The following is a 17165-nucleotide window of genomic DNA, read 5'->3' as shown; positions in this document are numbered from 1 at the left end:
GGAAATTAAACACATTCATGATTACTTTTATTATTTATTTTGTAAAGTCAAATTTTCAAACTCCAAGGTTTATAATGTGACCCACTTATATCAAAATACAAAATTGTTAATATTATTTTTATCGCTTAAAATGACTCATGATTTTTTTTTTTTACATAAAAATGTATGACAACTACATCCAATTTACAAATTTCTTACATTTTGCATTGGTTAAATATTAAAAGTGGTCCCTGATTAATAAAGATTGGGTAGATGTTGATCACTACATCATTGAGGGAAATTATTTTCTTTTTTATGTTTTACGTAATGATTTAGATATTTTGTAAAAGGGTTGAAGTATTTATAATATTTTTTTTAATATATTTTTTATTATTAATTAAAAAAATATAAAATAGTTCTTGAAAGATTAGTGTATTGATTGATAGATTTTAAAGAAAAATTAGTGTATTGATTGATAGATCTTAAAGAAGATGTTTATAAGTTTAAGTTTCTATATTGTGAAGCAAGTGTTATTTTCCAAAAATGTTTTAAAGTATTGAAGCACATACAATTCAACATTTTTCTTCATGTGTCTACTTCACTTTTTTTTTTTTCAAACTCAGTCTAATTCAATGAGTGTGATGATTATACTTTTTATCACATTGTACTAGGAAATACATATTAGTAGTAGAGATAAGAATCAAATAGTAGTTAAGATATTTTAATACATTTAAAGCTAATCAATTTGAGAATCTTGATAAGTGTGTGATTGATATTAAAAAAAATGGAGTCCATTCATAATAATCAACTATAAAAGTTAATGCAATTCAATGTAAAATGTGAAATTTTAGTAAAAGAAACAAATACCAAGAACTGGCTAAATATAAGGCAAAATGTTACAGTCAAGTTCAAACAAAGTGTTGATTTCACAAATGTAATTATAGTTGTAAAAAGACATTGAATTTTGAGATTTACTTTCCTATTGTTATAAGACATTATTGAAAAAAATATTTAAATAGAAATTAATTTTAAAGATAAAAAATAATTAGTTATTATCTTAATTAAATTAGATACTGTTTTAAAAACTAAAAAAATATCAATATCTAAATTAGTTTCTATTATTCATAAAGAATTTTTAAATTGATATATATATATATATATATCTAATTAGCTATTAATGTTTTAGCTACCAATTATTTAGATTCTAAAGTTGATAGCTAAACTTTGGAAGCTAATAAGATACCAATTTAGAAACTATTTATTAATAATAGAAACTAATTTAGATATCAATAATTTTTTTTATTCTTTAAAATGGTATCTAATTTATTCAATACAACAGCAAACTATTTTTTTATCTCTAAAATTAGTTTCTATTCAGGATTTTCTTGTAATGAGACTACTATGTTGAGTTTAAAAAATACTTTGTGATTCTTCTAATGCTTATTTACACGTTAAGAGAATAAATATGAAATTACTATCTATTTTGATTCTTATTTTAATTGAGATCTCATTAAAATGTCTCATATGACACATTAATGATTTTAATATCATATGGAAAGATTCACTAAAATTTATAATTGCATCAATTATAGTAATTTTTTTAATGATAATTGTGATGACATACAAAATAAGTAAGTAGTGAAAGTAATGATAATATAAGTAAGTAATAGGAGTAATAGTAATAATGATAATAGTGATAACACTAATAATAATTATAAAAATATTAAGAATAATAATAAAAAGGTCTTCCTAACACGATAAAATGTTAATAAAGAAAAAAAATAAAAAATTATTATTATATTATACTATTTTCTAACTCTTTTAAGGATAGGGTTCAGAGACTGGTTATAATGAGAATTTATGATATACATTAAATGTCTAATTTTATTTAATTTTGATAAAAAAAAAACTATTTTCTTATCCAATTTTTTTCCAATACTATAAATACATTACATCAACCTAATAAAATATTTTTTTTATTAATGTATCAATTAATTAATTACAACCAATCCTAATATAGTGTTACTCTTTTTATATACCTATTGAATCAATTTTTTCAACCTAACAAATTTTTTCTCCCTCAAGATTTTTATAATTTGTTTTTTTTAATCAAATTATTTCTACCATTTATGTTCCTTGAAATCTAATTAGTGATTCAAATTGGGAGACAACAATCACAAAAGTTTGAATTTAACTTTTTTTGCTATGATTCTTGTTTAATGAAAAGAAAAAAAGGGGCACCATATTTAGCACTTCTATGCTTTTCCATTTATTGTAGTGAAGCATAGTGATTATGTAGCAATGAATGAATATTGTTGTGTTAGAGGAAATGACAAGTGTCACCTTTACATGCAATGAAAGTGAAGGTTTTGTGGGGCAATGGATATTTAGGGTTTGACCTTTTCTAAACCCAAAGTTTTATGTGTTGCACGTATGGTTTGGGACCATCACACTTTAATTTCTCTAGATCAGATCACATTAAATGAATCATAATATTAAAAGATATGAAAGGGACACTCCTACACCTATTTACCATTTTCTTCACCTTCACATATCTTCAAATTTAACATCAACTTTATTTCATCTATTATTATTGTAAGGGTTAACGAAATTGATTTTTATTTTTTATCTATACTTTTAGATAATTGAGGTCTTAAGTGGAGTGAATGATTATTTTGAAGAAAAAAATTGGTATTATTAAAGATTTGATTTTGAGATGTCAAGTTGCATAGTGATGCTTAACACGAAAACTTTATAAAAAAAAAAGATTTGATTTTGGATCTCATCAAAATCGTATTTTTGTGAGTTTTTCTTTCTCGAATTGGTGTCTAGAATCTTTAGTATGTATGCATTCGATTAAAAACTTATAATGTTTTTAGGTAGGTAGGATGATTTTTGGTGTTTTTGAGGGGTGCTAGGTTTGTGGTAGCTTTTAGAGGTATGATGTTTTTGGCTAGTATTGTTGTGTAGGTAGTTGATAGTATATTTGTGGAGTTTGTATTAAGAAGTGAGCTTTAAGTCTAACTCAACTCCATAAAACAGGCTCAATGAGGTGAGGTTTGCACCCACTTATATATTATGAAAGATTCTAATCTCTAGTTGATGTGGGATTTCCAACAGTTTGCGGTGCTTGAAGAGGGATGTGTATACTCATTTGTTCTGTATAAGGGTTGAACCACCTCTTAGTGTATCATATTTATTTATTTTTTCTTATCAATAAAAAAAAATCATTTCAATACTACAAACATTTGAATAACCTAAAATTTGAACGAATAACAAAAACTAATTTCATATTATAGTACAACAATAAAAAAAATATATTTAGCCCTTAGTTTTAATCCTATCTAATATATTTTGTAAAATTTATAGAATGTAGTAACGTAAAAGTGTATACCTTCTCGATACATTTATATAATATAACTCTTTCTTATTTTTGTGTGTGTAATTATATAACTTTGAGAAGATTAAAATAATATATATATCTTAACAAAAAAATATCAGATAAAAATGAATGTTATATGTACTTTTTTTTTCTTATATTTACGAGCACTTGCCTGTGTTGCGTCTCTGTTGCTTAAGTTTTGTATATATAACTCGATTTTTAGTTTAATAAATAAAGATAAAATGTATATAAATTTTAAAACTTTAAATTTAATTAATTTGGTATATTTCTCTTAGTTGAACAGTTTATCTATCAGCCACCAAAAAATTAATTTATAAAATACATGTAACTTTTGAGTCACATTTTAGTCAAACATTAATAAAACCCAACTTTTGAGCTTCCTCTAAAATATATATAATTGATTACCATACTCCAAACATTTTAGGAAAATTTTTTACATAAAGTTTGGCATAGTTAGGAGAGGGAAGGTTTATGATTACTCGCACATGCTTTTTTTTTTTTTTTTTAATCAAAACAATTATTTAAAAAATATTATGATAAAGTAATAAAAATTAAACTATTCTTCTAAAAAAAATTAAAAACCGAATACGGGTCAGTCACTCAAACCATTCGGTTGATCTGGTTCTCAAGACTTGACAAAAGTATCCTTGAACACAATCTAATTAATATAATCATGGTATAATGTTAATCTAATGTTGAGATTAACCTGATAACTTGTCCTAATTTAGATCCAAAATTGGAGATTTACTAGGATGCTATAAACATGCACTTCACCCAAAATAAATGTACACATTTATTACAATAATTAATACTCCAACTATCGAATATTGAATTTTGACCTGAGCATCAAAATGTTTTTTTACTAGTAATACACCTTAGATCGAGACCACCAAAGATCGAAATCGAGAACCATAACCACAACAATTGTTTGATGAGATGACTCATTCCCGATCCGTGTAAGAAAAAAAAGTAATTATTATTCCAAAAAAAGTAAAAAAAAAAGAGATTTTCTTTTTAAAAACTCTTCCAAAGGTTGTTTTGAATTATATTTCTATTGCTATAAAATTTTGGATTCCAAATATTATTTGCAAGCGAAAAAAAAAATCTTCTTACAATGTTATATCAACATAAAATAATCACTCACAAGAATATATTATAAGTTTAGAACCCCTTTTCTAAAAAATAAAACTAGTGAAAGATGAATAAAGAAATCACTTACATTGGCCTTTTTCATTGAGCATAAGGTGTCTTGATATTCACACAAGGTTTTCTAGCTACCAATGGCAAGTTTTTTCTCAATAAACCCTAAAGTTATATAATGTCCCATTAGGTCAAACATAACCAATTTGAGTAAAACCAAAGCATGGCTTTCAAATTTACTACTTTTGAAAACCAAAATCAAGGTCCTCTAAAAGACTCATTAAATTAAGAAAGGGATTTAGATGGTTGTTAATTACTTGTCACCAAAAGGATATTGGCCACAAGACAAAATGCACAATAAAAGAGAACCAAAAACTCTTCTTCAATAAAAGAAAAGAGAGAGAAAAAAAATCAAACATAAGAAACAAAAAAAACACCACAAAAGAAGTGAAAGAAACTAGGGTCGGCTATAAGGAAACACTTCAATTTCACCATTGAATGATGTATCTTTCATAACTATATATTAATATATTAATAAGTAATATATAAGACAACATATTTTATAATTAAAATATATAATGGCCACTTTGGTTTACTAACTTAAATGCATCTATTATTCAATAATATAATATAGAAAAATGTCGTGTGTTCTTTTGAGTGCATTCTTTTCATGTTATAAGATAAAAAAAAAATCTTAGATTATTGCATTTTATATTATTAGATATGAAGGTTTTAATATTTTTTTTAATGATGAGATTGAAACTTTCATGCACTTTTAAAATCATCTCTCAATCATTTTTCCATTTAAAATTTTTGAACTTATCTGAGTTTGGAATTCAACACCAACTTCCATTTAGCTTATATATGTTATTTTCCAAAAACCATGACAATTTATTCTAGAAGTGAAGTTATTATAGTTTTTTATAATTAAAATATATAGTAGTTTAAAAACCTGGTAACTAAAAGTTAAAGTTAGATATCAATTTAAAATTATTTTATAAATTTTTATTAATGATAAAAATTATTTTAAACATCAATAATTTTTTAATTTATAAAATAGTATTACGTTAGTCAATTTTTTAATTAATTATCTTTTATTTTTAAAAGTAATTATTATTTAATAGTTTTTTATAATGTTATTTCATATATATTAGCTCAATTCTAAGAAAAAATACTACTCAACTCCTTACAAAATAAACACTACCCTCATTCTTTATTTTTTTTTAAATATCAAAAGCCTAAAATTTTAATTTCTTACCTATATAATATACAATTTAATGCATACATGTAATCATAAGTTACATAGTATGTGCCAACACTTAATGGCTCATATGTTTCCTGACTTAAAAAGAACGACACTTGTTATTTTGTAGCTTAAAAATATGTTTTTTTTTTGAAAAATTTAAAATTTGAAATTTTAATTTTTAATATTCACTATAAGAAAATTATTAAATAAAAATTAATTTTAGAGATAAAAATAATTAGTTGTTATATTAATTAAATTAGATACTATTTTAGAGACTCTTTTTTTTGGTTTTTATTGTTGATAAATATTTCTAAATTAATATCTAGTTACTTACCAAGATTTTTTTACTAAATTTAGAATCTAAATAATTGGTAGTTAAAACTTTCGTAGCTAATTAGATATCAATTTAAAAACTATTTATTAATAATACAAACTAATTTAGAAATCAATAATTATTTAGTCTCTAAAATAATATCTAATTTATTCAATATAGCAACTAATTATTTCTAGTCTTTAAAATTAGTTTATATTTAATAATTTTTTTATCAGTGATTGTTTTAATTTTGTATGTGATTCCTTCTAATACATTATTTATATTCATATATTTTCATATTATATGATATAAAATTTATCAATTATTCTGATTAAAAATCCAAAAGTAAAAGAAAAATTTAAAAATTATATATAAATAAATATATTAATAAAGACAAATACAAGTAGATGATTGTTTTAGAAATAGACAATCTATAAATATTTAAAAAAATACTAAAGACTAAACGTGAAATTTCCAAATATTTTAGAAATTAAAAACTTATTTAAATTTTGTTTTCCATGGGAAAACAAAATTTTAGTAAGAAAAATTAAATCAATTAATGATTACTAGCTATAATGAAAAACAACAATAATTACTCAACCAGCACTCATGTTCCCTTATACTAATTAATTCTTGCCTTTTTTTTTTTCTGTATGTAATCATGGTTGAGCTACCTCCATTACTTCCAAACAAAATAAATTATTGTGACAATTTTCCATTGCTACAATTATTCAAGCAATAATATATATAGAAAATCTTTATATGAAATAGTATTATGTTAGTCAATTTTTTAATTAAAAAATATGAGTGGGATTTTTTTATTATATAAAGTCAATTAGAAATAATTACCAACAAAATTTATAGATATTTTTTATCAACAATATGCTTATTCATAAAATATATTAATAAAAAAATTAAACATGTAAAATTTTCTACAAAATCCCATTTATTTTGTAAAGAAAAATACTAAGCTTCATTGTACTTATCATTATGCCATGTGTGTGTGTGTGCTTTTGTTTTGGAAGATTAATTAGTGAAGATATTTTAAAGAAAGTCATTGTATTGTAAGATTAGGGTATACCACAAATTCTAAGGGACTAGCTTGTTCTATTCCATTAGAGTATACTAAATTTGTTATACAAGTTTTAAGAAAACTTATAATAAAACATATTAATTATAATGTAGAAAAGTTACTTTTTTTATATAAAATGAAGAAAAAGGATTAGTAATACAAAGATAAGCATAATTTTGTATACCCTAAATAAAGAACTATATAAATTGTGTCTATGATTTCATATGTTAGTGACATTATTTCAGTTTAAAGCATAGTCTTGACTTTAAATATTATGTATACAATTTTATTAAGAATTTAATGGTCATGCACTGATTTGGTCACCCAATCACCTATTATTGCTGGTCTAAAGTTTAAGATAATTGTTATAAAAGTTTATATATGGTATTGAATGAAAGTGTAAGAATATTTTATATTGTTGATGCATAATCCTTTTTCCCTTCCACTAAATGCTCAAAAGAAAACCTTTTCATCTATAATAATTTTATCCAGATATAAGAATATCTTTTATTTTAAAATATAATTACTTTTTTCTTCTATTATCATTTGTAACTAAATTTATTCTCATAATAATAATCATAGTAATATATAAGTAAAGATAAGTTATTTAACTATATATCATAACTAAATACAAAATATTTTTCAAACTTTATAAAGTAAATAAGTCTCATAATTAATTATAGGTTAACACCTAATATCTACCAAAATCTAGTGTATATTCTCATTTTCAATGGGATACAAAGTATTTACTTTCAAATCAAATACACAAGCTTCTTCTTTCAACTTGAAATCCTCTTTACATAAAATATTAAAGTCATGATACTTCTATTAAACATAAGTTTAGTGTTTATTATCACCACTCAAGGCATAATACCATCTCAAAACAACACCCACCAAGGGACATGTAAACCACCCATTCAGGTCCACATCTAAAATCCTCCACCAATGAAGGGTCACCTAAAAAGGCATATATCATGCATACATCATGTCATGCATTTCATCATTAATCATATACCTTTTCAGAGCAAATACAATTAATCATGTATCTTATACAATATAGCATCCATACATCATGCATAAAAACATATAACATTACACGAAGCCTTCACCATTCTAGCATCCCTTGAGTGAACTTCTCTCACTTTAAGTGATCCTCTTAACATAACAAAGATATTAACCATTTGAGCAATATTCTCACCATTTAAGCGAAATGCAAACATGCGAGCAAACACTCTCTTAGTCCTCCTCGCCCTAACAATCACCTCATCGCTTCAACGTAGATCATTTTAAAATTTACAATCAACGCTTGAATGACAACCACTTATTGGATGTAAGACTCTCATAAAATGTAATAAAATATAACACTCTCATAAAACATAACTCATATAATATAACCCAATATATGACATTTACAAATCATTAAGTATTTCAAAAATACAACTTGAACATATATATATATATATATACAATTTTTTTTATAAAAAAAAGTAGTGTAAAATATATCTTTATTCTATTTTTTACTTTATACCTATATTTTCTCACGTACATCGTAAAGTTATAATAGATCATAACAAAAACAACAAGTACCAAGGTATAATTGGTCTGATCAAATGTTTATAAAAGAAAAACAATTATAATTGGAAAATCCACCAGCCAATTCAATGTAAAAACCTTCTATCAATACAAACATATCACAAATATAAGCCACATATGGGGTCTATGTACAAAAGGTTATTCAACAAATGAAACATCAATTGACGCCTTCGAGAAGACTCATATTAAGTATGTCCTATCAAAGATTAACATTTGATCCAACCAAGACTTAGATTTACAAGCAAACCTAAGAATAATGGATGATGGTAAGTTCGTTATAACCCAAGCCACACATTTACACATGTCATGATATGCAAGAACTTTCCCTCAACTTCTTACTACTCGATATCTTAATCTGTGAGACTTAAATCATCAGTGAAATAAGAAGATCTCTATTATAACATATGTGGTTTTACTTAATACATAAAAAAAGGATTCACATATCATCCCAAATTTTCAACATCATATTCATATAACTCTTATCATATTCAACAACCTTTTTTTCCATACAACATTAATTCACTTAAATAAAATCACAAATCAATTAAATATATAAATAAATATTTATTTACATTTATATTTAAGATCATATTCAATCAATTAAAGAGACAAAACAAAAGATTTTTTTTAGCCTGGACAAAAATTATCAAGCTTAAACAAAAGTTTCTTCATTTGATAAAAAATCTAGACTCTGAAATTTTAGGTCTATTTTTGGTTAAGTAAAAAATCTTTCACTTGAGCGAAAATAGAACAAAAGAGTAAATGTATTTTAAATACCACTTATATTCTAAAACCATTTTCTAGGTCCTTATATAATATATCTTAGATACCAATAGTTACCAGATGTTTTTGTAATTTGAAAGTACCATATTTTATAAAAAATTAATGTTTTAAAAATAATATAATATTAATGTATATATATTAAGCTTTAATATCAATATCATATAGATAACTTTGTGCAATAACTCATTTACCTTATTTAGTTTTATGATTCATGAAAGGTAGGTACAAAATTTATTTGACACTCCTAGGTCGACAACCCATTCACTTTTGAAAAGTCTAAGCAAACAACAAGTATATGTAGGTGGGTTATAACTTGCATATCTTTAATAAATGTTTTGGCTACAATAGGCATCAAATTATTGGCACTTCAATGCAACACTTCAAAAATGCCAATGCCCATTGACATTTTGTTTGTTACATAAAATGAGTTAAAGAAAACAAAACAAGACTATTTAAAGAAAATATGTTTGTGCATTGCACATGTGTTAATACTAGTTATAACAATCACACCTCATCTTTATTAAATTTCTTGCTTTCAAAATATCATATTGGGAATAGTAAAATTTATTTTTCATTTTTTTGTTCCCACTATTTCACGTATAGATTTTTAAAATTAAAATAAAGTGAAAAATATCAATAGAAAATTTATTTCCAAATCAAACATTTTCGTAAAGACTAAATATATTTTTAATGACTAAGACAATGATCATTTTAGTAAAAACAATAATTTCTTTATATGAGTTTGTTTAGCTAAGGAATCTTTCTGTTTTTATACTTTTTTTTGAACCCTTTATATTCACAATTAATTGTAGATGTAAATATTTATCTTGCATTGCACATGTTGAAATATCAGTTGTACGACACCTTATTTTCTTTATTATTATTTCAAAATATTATATAAGAAATAGTGAAAATATTCGTTTCCCCATTTCCTATAAAAAAAATAGAAGCAAAAAATATAAATAAAAAATTTCTTTTCAAATCATAAAATTCTGCAATGGCTAAACATTTTACAAGGAATTTATTTTTACACTATAGAAAATAAATCATCTCCTTTAAATTCCTCATTTATAAAAATGCAGTTATTCTTCTTCACAAAATTAGCATATCTTAATTTTTATGAAAACAAAGACTAGTCATGATACATATTTTCATAAAGGAGAAACTAGAAATATGAGATAAATAACTTTTAGAAAATTATCCTCTTAAAGATAACATGAAACGATTATCATATTTATTCCAATTTTAAAAATAAAATAAAGTAGGTAAGTATCACTTTATTTAATATAGAAAGAGTGTGTAGTATTTATTAAAACAAACAGACTGTATTTTTAAAAACTAAAAGGAATGTAAATAATATTTCATTAAAAATATAACAGGGAATTATAAATTACGAGTGATTCGATAACGGTCCGATAGCGGATGACCTGATAAGTCCAACAAACCATTGTATGATAATTTCAAAATGACTCTGATATTAAGAGATAAACTTTAAACCTAATTTAACCTCATAAAACTGACTTATGAATTAAGATTTGAACCCACTTATATAAAATGCTGTAATCTTTAGTTAATGTAAAATTTGGAAGTAATGTAGGTTTAGTCCTTAAGAAATATGTGTGTTTTCTCCTAATTTAAAACAATAAATTAATTTAGTCCATTCTTGTAGAAAAAAAAACAGTAAAATGAGTAGAATTGATAATGTAAGAAAAGGAGTTGGATAATAATGTTTGAAGGGTAAGAAAACAGTGTTTCATAAATAGTTGAAGATAGAAAAGGATTAAGGAGAAAAGCAAAAGAAAAAAATAAAAAAATGTTAAGATTAAAAGAGAAAACTGAACATTTTGTGAGAAAAGAAGAAGAAGGAGAAAGCTAAGATTAGGAGTAAGTTGCTAAAAATGGCATTGACAGACATGCTCTCCACCACCATTTCTCTCATTCTTCCATTTGTCAAGTCTGCTATTACTTTTAGGAGCCAAATTAGGAATCAATAGAATGATGAGATCAATCTCTTTGCTCCCACCCATCTAAAGAAAGAAACTAAAAAAAAACAAAAGTCAAATAAAATAAAAAAAATAAGTGGAGATTAAATAAAAAAAGAAAAATTTACATAAAAACAAAAAACAAAGACAAAGGAAGGAAAAAGAGAAAAAAAAGAAAAGAAAAGAGAAATGCCAGTTACTGGTTCCAACCAACCTTTTTGCTTTCCCTGTCAATCCAACAGCACTGGTTTCTTTCAAAATCTGAAGACAACCCATTTCACAGACCCAAATAAGGAACCAAAATCTGGGGAAAAGAAACAAACTTGGCATTGGGTTTTGGATTTTGATTTCTTTTCAATTTTCATTCCCTCTGTTTAATTTTTCTCCTTCTTCTCCAGAGAAATGCTTTCTCTGAATAACAACATTGTGCATTGACAACAATACACAATAGGTATTTTTTTATTTATTGTCCTCACATGATCATTGATGGGTGAATAGAGGCCAAAGGGGTGTTGTAGGGTTATGAGTGAGAGAGGGTGGGAGAGGCAAAGCTGAAGCCTTTTGGAAAAGAATGAGCAAAGAGCTTACTGGCTTTGTGAAGGCTTGGGAAGCAGCAGTTAGGAAATCAGCAGGTCCAAAGAAGAGGGCAAACAGCATCTTCACACCAATGTCTGTTGCCCATGTTGATGATGATGATGATGCTAGGAATGTTGGTGATCTTTCTGTTTCACAGGTTGAGAAGATTCTCCCCAATGGTGACTTCTACACAGGGCAGTGGCTGGAGAGTGGTCCTCATGGCCAGGGAAAGTATCTGTGGACAGATGGATGCATGTATTTTGGGGAATGGCAGAAGGGTGCAATCATGGGGAAAGGGAGGTTCAGCTGGCCTAGTGGTGCCACCTATGAGGGTGATTTCAAGAATGGTTATATGGATGGGAAGGGCACTTACATAGGGTCTTCTGGGGACACCTATAAGGGTATTTGGGTGATGGAGTTGAGACATGGCCAGGGGACTCAGAGTTACCCCAATGGGGACTTCTATGATGGGGAGTGGAGGAAGGGATTGCAGAATGGGCATGGTAGGTACCAGTGGAAGAATGGGAACCATTACATTGGACAGTGGAGGAATGGTTTGTTCTATGGGAATGGCACCATGATGTGGAGCAATGGGAATAGGTATGATGGTTGTTGGGAGGAGGGGTTGCCTAGGGGGAATGGCACATTCAGGTGGGGTGATGGGAGTTTCTATGTTGGGGTCTGGAGTAGGGATCCAAAAGAGCAAAGTGGAACATATTACCCTTCTGGCTCTTGTGTTGGCCATTTGGAGTGGGATCCTCAGGAGCTGTTCTCTGTGGACTTGGCAGAGTGCAGTGTTTGTGCTTGTGAGAAGGTGGCAATTTACCCTTCACAGAAGATTTTGAACATTTTGGAGGGGGATAAGATGACTAGGAAGGGAACTGATCTGAATGGGAGGACAAGGTGGATGTCAGGGGATGCAAGGGTCAGTAATTACAGTTCTGAAGATGGTTCTTATTCCTCCCATGACGGTTCAAGGACTTCTCATGGTGATAATTCTGTTCCAAGAGTGCCACATATGAGGTTGAAGGCTCCAAAGAAACAGGGAGAAACTATTTCCAAAGGTCATAAAAACTATGACCTCATGCTTAATCTGCAGCTTGGTATCAGGTACTGATCATATTCATAGTTGTTTTCTGGTGAATTATGTCTATTTACTCATTTTTTCTCTCATGAGTTAAACATTCAGCCTTTTCATTGGTAGACTGATACCTTGCATCTCCTAAGGTTGTGGTGCAATGATGACTATGGCATTCTGAAAAACAATAATTTCTTTCCATGATTCTAATTTTAACTGCGCGGTCATTAATTTCTTGTGCCATAGCACAGACATGCTGTTGGAAGACCTGCTCCAAGTACATCTCTTGACTTGAAGTCTTCTGCATTTGATCCAAAAGAAAAAGTATGGACTAAATTTCCACCTGAAGGATCCAAGCACACTCCACCTCATCCCTCATGTGAGTTTAGATGGAAAGACTACTGCCCTGTAGTGTTCAGGTAAGCTTTTGATCAAAATCTTGTGAACTAGATGAACCCTGAATCTGCTAACCTGTTTATTGTGCTCTTGTAAGTTTATAAGTCTCTCTGCTGTTTTAGAGCTTTGCTTACTTATCCTAATTCCTTGTTGTTGATGAGGGTTTTTTTCATGTATATTTGCAGGGCTCTTAGAAAATTGTTCAAAGTAGATCCTGCTGATTACATGATATCATTATGTGGAAATGATGCTCTTCGGGAGCTCTCATCTCCTGGAAAAAGTGGAAGTTTTTTTTATTTGACCAATGATGACCGCTACATGATAAAGACCATGAAGAAATCAGAAGTAAAAGTGAGTTCCCTTTTGGCTGGCTAGATAGAAAATAAGCCTTGAAATTTTGTAATTCTCCTAACCATGCATACACTTTGCTTACCTTGCTTTTCAATAATTAAAAAGTTCCACCAGTGATCCTGAGTTTTTAGAGCAGCAGTGGAACAAAATTGTGCATTACTAAAGAGCAAGAGTTATGATATATTCAGAAATTGATCATAAACTTTGCACACTATGGTGGGGTTTGAATAACTTCTCCACAAGTAATTGTAAAAGAAATGAGGTAAATAAACCGAACTCTTCCAATCAGTTATAATCAAGTTATACACTTTTAGTACAGAATTTATATGAGAAAACTTCTAAAAAACTAAGGTGTATAAACTGATTCTAACCAACGAGAAAAGTTCTTTATATCTCTTATTTCTTTTTCTTGTAAGTGTTTATTGAGAAGTTTATCTAAACCAAGTCTATCTGTTTTTGAACTATTTTAAAAAAAGATTCAAAGTGTCTTGGTTATCATTGCAACAGGTCTCTTTGATGTGATAGTTTTTAGTTGTTGCTCCATTACAATTTTCAAAGGTTAATTTTTGTTATCTGCTAAAAGATATTTCATTCAGGACTATGTAAAATGATTGCAGGTTTTTTTGAGAATGCTTCCTGGTTACTACAAACATGTTCGGGCTTTTGAGAACACTCTAGTCACCAAGTTCTTTGGTCTCCACTGTGTTAAGCTAACAGGAACTGCACAGAAGAAGGTAAATGCCTGAGGTTTGTGCAGACTTGTAGTCTGACAAAAGTATATAATTGACTATCCTTGATAATTTCAGGTTCGATTTGTCATCATGGGGAATCTTTTCTGCTCACAATATGCCATCCATAGGCGCTTCGACTTGAAAGGTTCCACATTCGGTCGCACAACGGACAAACCCGAGTCAGAAATAGAGCCTACAACAACACTTAAGGACCTTGATTTGAATTATATATTTCGGTTGCGGAAGTCTTGGTTTCAGGAATTTTCCAGGTACCTAATCACTTGGTTCATCCATTGTGTGTAACATGCAGGAAACTGCAGTGTTCAAGGACATTATTTGATGATATGCTCTTGTATCTTGTTATGATATGTTAATGTGGCTGATGTGTTGTAATGTGTGTTGGATTCCCAACTGGTTGGGTGATAAGGAGTTTGTGTTGAGATTATTTGTAAAATGGTTGAGACACTCCTGATGTGTCTCATTTTATTTTATTTTATTTTTTTTGATAAAAAAAAGAACATTATTTGATGTGCTGCTATATCAGTAGAACATGGCTATGTTTTTAAACATTCCTTTCTGCAGGCAAGTGAACAAGGACTGTGACTTTCTGGAACAGGAGAGGATCATGGATTACAGTATGTTGGTAGGTCTTCACTTTCGAGGAATGTCTTGTAGTGACAATGTTACTCCTCCTTCTGGATACAGTCCAGGCACTACAACCCCAACTGGTTATATCTTGTCTTATATGGATTTTTCTTACTTTCATTTTCACCATGAGTTTCTCTTTTCTGATAACAAGAACATACGTCGCAGGCAACGGTAACATGGATGATGGAGCGCCCCGTCTTTCTGGAGTGGATGTGGATCGTCTTGTAGTAGATCCTAGTCGGTATAGTCCATCAACACTTCATGACAGAAGTTCCAAATTTTCAAGAGTTCTGATTGAAAGTTTTGACCAAAGCAACATGCATTTTTTTTGCTTTTACTTTTTTGATGATGCAAAAACATTCATGCAGCAGTCCTATTATTTTACTCAGATGTCACAGTTTATTTTCCATTGTATCATCATGCATTGCTTCTAAGTTTTTGTTTTTATAAAATCTTTTATGTTAGACATCACTATACAACTTGACATCTCAGTTAGGCTGACACTTCAAGTAACATCATTTTTAAGTTCATTGCTTTTAAGTTCATTGTGGATACATTCACATCACTTTTTCTTGGTCCTCGAACTTCCACAAAAGTTTTCACCTCACCTTATCTTCACCACTTTTATAGCTCATAAAAACAAGTCAGAAGATGCAGAAGGTAGTAATTATTTGCTTCTGTGGACTTGGATTATCTCTGATGCAATGAAACATCAAGCATGCACAATCTTGCACAGCTGCACAAGTTTTTACTGTCATAGATTTTTACTGGTTGCATTGAATGTTCTGAAAACATTTGCATTCTGCTTCATGTTTCAGGTGGATTCAGCTAGGTATAAACATGCCGGCGCGGGCTGAATCGACGGTGCGAAAGAGTTGCGACACTCCCCAGTTGGTCGGACAACCAACCGGTGAGTTATACGAGATCATAATCTTTTTCGGCATCATTGACATCTTACAAGACTATGACATTAGTAAAAAGCTTGAGCATGCTTACAAATCATTCCAATATGATGCAACAACAATCTCTGCGGTTGATCCAAGACTGTACTCTAGACGGTTTCGTGATTTCATCTTCAGAGTTTTTGTAGAGGACTAAAACATTCAGATTGCAGTCACAACACTAACCAGCATATTGATATATCCATGCACAAAATATCCTACAACACACTAGTTGAGGGTATTCTGTGATAATATAGCCAGAAGGGGTTACATTGTTTCTGAAATTTGCTCATTCTTCATCCCCTCACAGTTTGTGAATCTTATATTAATTATAGTCACAGCTAATGTATGTTGTAGTGTAGATCAATGTTGTTCAGAGTTACTCAAGAAGCCTATTTTTTCCAATTGTAAATGAATCAACACAAAGGGTCAAACAACATTGAAAACTATTCTTTTTTGTTTACATATATTATAACATCCCAGGTGAGCCTCTGGGGTTTCAGCTCAGAATAAAGATGTACAGAAAAGAAGTGAAGGGCATTCAGATTTGTGTGCAGAAATGTGAGGGTCATCCTTACCAACCTTAGGAAGGGATGTGATTAGTAACACTTAATTTTGTGTAGTGATTCCCCTTTTGCATACTATGGATATTTTTTTCTGTGACCCTTAATGAATCAATGAAAGGTTTAAACAATCATTTTCTGGATGTTTGTGCTTCAATAATTTGATCAAAAAAATTAATTTTGTCCTCTTTTCAAACAACAGAAGAATGCATATTTCCTGCAAACTACACTTTTAGTTTCTTATGTGTTTATACAAGTCAATATGGGGGCACTAGTTGATGTGTACAATTTTAAAAAAATATCAAGTACCATAACTCTTACTTAATTTGGTAAGTGTCTCGAGTCAAAAGTAATAATTTGTATCAAAAGA

At 28.6% G+C, this 17165-nt stretch overlaps 1 protein-coding gene across 2 annotated transcripts; it reads left to right on the top strand.

Moving 5' to 3' along the window:
* The first annotated feature begins 11666 nt into the window (after positions 1 to 11666).
* Positions 11667 to 16693, top strand: LOC137829885 (phosphatidylinositol 4-phosphate 5-kinase 6-like). Of its 2 annotated transcripts, none has more exons than XM_068636894.1 (8): positions 11667 to 13197; positions 13417 to 13584; positions 13747 to 13912; positions 14530 to 14646; positions 14719 to 14912; positions 15226 to 15371; positions 15457 to 15532; positions 16110 to 16693. In XM_068636894.1, exons 1-8 carry the CDS (start codon positions 12083 to 12085, stop codon positions 16387 to 16389), a joined length of 2262 nt encoding a protein of 753 aa, XP_068492995.1. In that variant the 5' UTR covers positions 11667 to 12082; the 3' UTR covers positions 16390 to 16693. The 2 variants fall into 2 exon arrangements, with proteins under 2 accessions (XP_068492995.1, XP_068493006.1); XM_068636905.1 differs by having other exon boundaries at positions 11741 to 13197; positions 15226 to 15286.
* The last annotated feature ends 472 nt before the right edge of the window (positions 16694 to 17165 follow it).

Source organism: Phaseolus vulgaris, chromosome 11, assembly GCF_000499845.2.
Source record: "Phaseolus vulgaris cultivar G19833 chromosome 11, P. vulgaris v2.0, whole genome shotgun sequence".
NCBI classification, from domain to species: domain Eukaryota; kingdom Viridiplantae; phylum Streptophyta; class Magnoliopsida; order Fabales; family Fabaceae; genus Phaseolus; species Phaseolus vulgaris.
Note: the sequence above shows the minus strand (reverse complement) of the source record. Positions and strands in the feature narration are given on the sequence as shown.